This window comes from Halyomorpha halys, unplaced genomic scaffold, assembly GCF_000696795.3.
Source record: "Halyomorpha halys isolate HHAL.00 unplaced genomic scaffold, Hhal_1.1 Scaffold321.1, whole genome shotgun sequence".
Classification (NCBI taxonomy): Eukaryota; Metazoa; Arthropoda; class Insecta; order Hemiptera; family Pentatomidae; genus Halyomorpha; species Halyomorpha halys.
Window position 1 is genome coordinate 820,879 of NW_027115809.1, and position 6,260 is coordinate 827,138.

The window sequence follows — 6,260 nt, forward strand, 5'->3', positions numbered from 1 at the left end:
ATGCAAAGATGGTCCCTCAAACATTTTCTGATACTGAGAATGTACTTTTTCATGGTTCAGTGATGGTATAAGATTGTGGGTGAAGGATTAGATCATTTTTGCTGAAAATAGAATGATGCTTAAGGAATAATAATACAGTCTTAAGCCATATAGTATTGGTTCCTTTCTGCTAAATGTGGTCTACACTACTGTGAAATTCAAGCAATGTGATAGATAATATATCTGAGTAATTTTTAAAAGCAAAAATCAATATTGATGTGCACATTTATTTATGGAGTTTTATTATTATGAAAATAACAAATGTTATTATTTTTTAATAGTTTAAACTTATTTATGAACAAATGAATTTAACAGTAATAAAATAATTTGTTTTAAAAAAGTAGTGGCCTAACTATTCAAACATTTCTTCAGTCTCTAGTGGTATTATCTGCTCGTTGTAAATCAGAGTGTAAATGAGTCCTTCTTTTTTGTTGCAACTACTCACAGCTTTAATATAAGCTGAAGTGTTTCCAACCTGGAAATGTGTTTCGGTTCCTCCATCAACAAATTCACCCTGAGAAAGCAAGAAGAATATTATTAGAGTTCGTATTATCAAACCTAATGTCCATTACTTTAATTAGCTATTAAGGTAAGTACTCGTACTAAGAAAAAAAGTAATGAAACACTAGTAAAGATATACTTTTAATTGAAGGAAGATAATTTAATATTTCTATTCATTATACATTTGAATTAAAATTATAAAATAAAAAAACAAGAGGAAGTAATATAATATAGTAAGAACTATTTGTGTGTAATAGTCTGTTATTGAATTAAGTATTGCTATAAACAATAATACTTAGCCAATAAGCTTATGCAATGGGCGATTAATAATAATAAATGTATTTTAATTAGAGAAGAAAAGATGACTAAATTTCAAATAGGAATTGTATATAAAAATAATTTAAAAAAATTACCACTAACAAACAGTTAAAAGATGTAAATGTTAAAAACATAATGAAATAGGAAAAAAAAAAACACAAAAAAGAGAAAAATAACTATAATAGTAAAAGTTATACAAAATTATCAATAATAATAAATTTGAAGTGTAAAGTTATCAAATGTTGGCTATATCAATAAAATTAATAAACTTTAAATGTAATAAATTATATATATGAAAATAAATAATATACTATTTTTGAAAACGGACAAACGGTCCAAGAATGAAAAAGGAATGTACTATTAATATGAGATTAATCAATAATGTTTACAGTATGAAGGTAATTAACGAGGAAAAGAGTCAGAAAATGTCACAAATAAAGTGCCTTAACAAAAAATTACTTCATGAAGTTTTTAAGTTGATTTGAGTTCTGAAGAAGAATATTTTCCCAAAAACAAATTTATGAAGATATTCAAGAAAATATTCTCTGGAAATGGAAGTTAAACTTAGTCATTAATCATTAATAAAATTTATAACACCTATTTAAAAATGTTTTTGATCTTTAATTACCAATAAGCATATGATTTTCCATAACTAGTAATATTTTTATTTTGTACCAAATAAAATTGTTGTTTGAACTATGATACATGAAATTATATAATTACCGTTGCTTCTACTTTTGCCCCATCCACCCAGATATCAAGTGTGTCTTTCTCTGAAAAAAAAAAATGTTATGTACAATCAATGTTGTCTTAACAAAAAAAAAGTAGCTTTCTTTCCTGGGTCTTCCCTTTTATCAACATTTTTCTTAAATTCCTTTTGTGTTATTACAACATTACTTAAAGATAAAGGAGTATGTAGGTATTCAGACGGACTATTAATGCGACTGAAATTCGATATATTTCAACAAAACAAAATTGTTTTCTTCAATTCATTAAAACTTTCAATCATTTATTTATGTTTTAAATAAGACCTTGTTTGCCTAAACACATTAAGGTGTTGAAGTAAAGATGTTACACTATTTTTATACAAAAACAATAATGTCAACCTAATCATTTCTTTCATTATTACAATAAATTCTATCTCTAGATATGGTTTAAAATTATTACAGAAATATACAATTTTTAGGTAAAAATAACAAACTCAATCAATTTTGTTTAAAATAAAGAAAATATCTGTTACAAAGCTTTTCATAAAACCACTGGTTACTTCTCTATAGCTTTTAATAATTAAATTTATTCTTTGTACTTCATTTTTAGTTGTATTGCAGGGATCTAGGGATATCATGCGGTGGCCAGATAGGAAAAAGATCATATAATGTTCTCTTATAAACTTTTAATAAAATAATAAGATTTCAAATTTCCCGCGGCATACCAGTATTGAAACTTCTAATATATTCTTTATAACTATGTATTGTTAACATATTTATTTTATTTTGCGTTTGAAGACAATAATTCTTTAATTTGACGTTTTAATGCACTATAAATATGATTATTCTTGCCAAAAAGTTCATTAGAATTAGTGTTTTTTAAATTGAAATACCTAAATAACGAATTTTCCTTTGCCCAGGTGGCTGATACAATATTTTCGCGCTACGCTACTATTTATTTATTTTTTCAAAACATCGTGGTGACCGATATAACGTGATCGAAAGGTGATAAATAAAAAATAATATTTTATTAATGCTGATAATAATTACCTTCATAACAATTCAAATTATTTTATAATAGTTTTAAAGATACACATTAATTTTAGCAAACGATGAAGGTTTTTTAACGAGACATCAGTAGGAAATTATTTTAATACAATATTAATATTATAATATATAAATGTTATAAATAAATTTTAAAATGTTAAAGAACTTTGGGATTTTTCTAATTGCCTTGGTTGGTGGCACTACTGTTAACGAAGGCGGAAAAATGTTTGAGACAGTGCAGTTTTTCGTTCTTGAAATCGGTTAATTTGTGAAGATTTATTCCTTTCGCTTTTTTTTTAGGTAAGTAACAATAGAATATTTTAAACGATTTAAATTTCAAAGATCATATAGCTGGCTTACCGTTTATTGTTTAGGATTCATAATGAATACTTAATATAAAAGTAAAAATTCATTGGACTTAAAACATAAGTAATCTCATAGTAATTTTTTTATATTATCAATAAATCTCTAGTCTTCCATGGAAGTTTTGATAAGCCATTAAGCAATATAGCTCTTACATGTACTCAATTTTATTGTTTATTTCATAAACTCAACCAATATGAAGTTTAAGTTCCTAAATTGTAGCTTGCGTAGCTATAACCAAGATGGCGATGGTGTCTACATCTGCTGGCTGTTTTCACAACAGAATATAGAAAATGAAAAAAGTATTTATGCTAGTTATTATGTATTTTACCACAAATAATTCCAGAAATAAATATATACTTACTATCATTAATATTATATAATATGAACAAAATATTTCTTTGGTTATATATTTACAAAATATGTATTATTTTTTATGTGACTTTTAATTTTTACTTATTATTCTGTTGAACTGCCTCAGACAGTCTTATAATCATATTTTTTTATTGACACCTATTGGGAAAGCAGCTATATGACTCCATGTCAAGTGATGTAATATGATTATCATATAATACATTATGATTTTTATTATTCACCTAGTACATAGAGTGCTTTATGAAAAAAAAATAAGAACAGAAAAAAGGTAACCTGTTAGGTGCGTATATACATTTTTACATAATTACTAACTACTAACTGTACCCCACAGTTTCATTCACATTATATTTGGAATACATGGCTGTTTCATGCACATAATGACTAAGTATATTAACATCAAACATTTATATGAAAAACTAAAGGACCAACTACCAATCATTAAACAAACTATATTACGTAATTATTATTTATTCCTCTTTGTTTCAGTAAATAACATGTGAAACAGATTGTATCAAACAATAGCTGCACAAACATTTAAATTCAATGGCAAAACAAGTAATAATAATCCATTTTTTAATGTTATCATTCCCCTAAAATATGAAATTATCTTATAAAAGTTATTTTTTTAATAACAAAAAATTTGAAGTAGATTTCTTGTACCATCTCCTTTAATAAATGTTTTCTAAAGTTGATCTAATATAATCTGTGATGTGGTCTCCAAAGATATGAAATTGCATTAATTAATCGAAATATAAAAAATTCCCTACACCAACCATGTCACTGTAGCTACTCACATTCAACCACTGTAATGCAGAATGAGCTACTACAGCACAAAAAAACACCAATGGTCTGTACTGAGTAAAATTTAAAATTTTCTTTATAAGTAAAAGTCCTATAACATTAGTATCAAAACTATTTTAGACTAAAGTTTTATTAAGAAGTATAGTTAAATCAAGGAGCCAGTCAATAAGGATCTACAAAATAACCAAACTGAGGGGATTTTATCACAAATCCAACCTTTCACCTGGACAATATGGACTATCACCTCAGTGGTATCTCAATAAAAAAAATTTCTTAATATTTTTTTGGTTTCTTGTTCTAGCCTTCATGATGGCTTTCATTGTTTGACTAATTTAATAAAAACAAATCTGTAACTTGGTTATTTTATTCATTTACTATGTCTCATAATGACCCAATCAATCACTATCCTATATTAATAATATTTAATCGACTATTATTTAATTATTGCTATAAACAAAATATCATGTATAAAAAATTTTTGAATGTATCTAATTTATTAATAAATTACATAATTGCACTATTATTACCTAGAACAATGCGATGGGTATCACCAATATTCCATGTACATACTCTTGTTGCTCTTTTTTGTGTAAATTCTTCCAACCGACGTCCATCTACATAAAGCGAATACTGATAAGAAAATACTGAAATAGGTTCTATTCTTACTGCACAAGGCGTTTCTCCAATATTGAATGGCTGGTCACCAACCAGTTTGAACATCCAATCAGTGTGAAGAATTTCCTAAAAAATATGTTATCTAAACTAAGAACTACACATTAGGTAGATATTCTGTTTAAGATCCCCATTCTTATTTGAACATTATTTAATGTTCCTATAGTCTAGTTTGGTACTATTCATTAATTTTTCATGTTACAAGGTTAGTACCTTTCCGTCTACCCAAATTACTCTTTTACCGGTTGCAGTACCATGTTCAAATTGTATGGTATGTAGACCATCAGATAGAGGAACCTGCCATACTGCTACAATGTCACCGCTCATCCTTTAAAAACAATGAAGTTTTTATATCATTAAACTTCTCACTATTATTAATTGTTTAGATTAGATCACTACTTAATTATAAACAAAAATATTATGAAGATCTCTTTAATGTGATATCTTAACACATCTTAAATTTTTTAAAAATAAACATTTTTCTAATCTTACTTTGGTTAATTTCTGGTTCAATTAATCAGGTTTTTATCACTTGAGTTCCCTGCACTCAATGGCCATGAGTACAAGTTCCCTGGAGATATGTTTGCCCATGGTTGCCTAGGCGCTACTCTTCATAGAACTGCCTTTATCAATACATTAAAAAGCTAATATTAGCATTATGTATTAAGTTTATTTGTGATATTCAATTTTAAATTTTACTAAAAGTTTACTTATCAACCAATTTTCATTTCAATTTTTTTTTTTTTAATTTCATGATAAAATAGAGAGTTTGACATTTTTTATGTTACAGTTTTAAATATTAAAATATGAAAATTCTAAAGATGGATTTAAATTTTCTTTTTTGAATAGGTCTTTAATGCATTTTCATTTTTCAAATTATTTAGTTTGAAATGCATACATAACTGTTATAAATACATACTCAGATAATCCACCCCCATAAAAATATATTTTTATCATTTACTTTCCATTTATTTTTGAACATGAAATGTATTTTCTATGATAAGAAAAATTAAACTAAAGTCAATAAAACATTTTATTCTATTGTTACAGTTTTAAATAATAAAATATAAAAATTCTAAAGATGGATTTAAATTTTCTTTTTTTTGAATAGGTCTTTAATGAATTTTCATTTTTCAAATTATTGAGTTTAAAATGCATACATAACTGTTATAAATACATATTCAGATATTGCACCTCCATAAAATAAAAATATATTTTTATCATTCACTTCCCATTTATTTTTGGACATGGAATGTATTTTCAATGATAAGAAAAATTAAACTAAAGTCAAGAAAATATTTATTCTGTTGTTATAGTTTTAAATATTAAACTATAAAAATTCTCAAGATGGATATTAACTTTTTTTTAATAGGCCCAAAATTATTTACTTAAACAAATGTTTTACTATTTTTACTTCCACTTCCCTATATATATATA

General features: G+C 25.6%; 1 protein-coding gene across 1 annotated transcript; it reads right to left on the reverse strand.

Annotated features, from left to right (window-relative positions):
* Positions 1-232: 232 nt before the first annotated feature.
* Positions 233-5,437, reverse strand: LOC106681229 (fas apoptotic inhibitory molecule 1). Its single transcript, XM_014421437.3, has 5 exons — positions 5,316-5,437; positions 5,037-5,151; positions 4,679-4,892; positions 1,582-1,631; positions 233-553 (listed from the first exon to the last, which is right to left on the reverse strand). The coding sequence occupies exons 2-5, from the start codon at positions 5,148-5,150 to the stop codon at positions 392-394; spliced, it is 540 nt and encodes a 179-aa protein (XP_014276923.1). The 5' UTR covers position 5,151; positions 5,316-5,437; the 3' UTR covers positions 233-391.
* Between the last annotated feature and the right edge of the window lie 823 nt (positions 5,438-6,260).

Coding starts and splice junctions, on each gene's coding strand:
- LOC106681229 (XM_014421437.3), bottom strand. CDS start 5,150: ATGAGCGGTGACATTGTAGCAGTATGGCAGGTTCCTCTATCTGATGGT. Junction 4,893..5,036: donor TAATTTGGGTAGACGGAAAG/GTACTAACCTTG, acceptor CATATTTTTTAG/GAAATTCTTCACACTGATTG. Junction 554..1,581: donor GGGCAAAAGTAGAAGCAACG/GTAATTATATAA, acceptor TTGCTTTCTCAG/GGTGAATTTGTTGATGGAGG.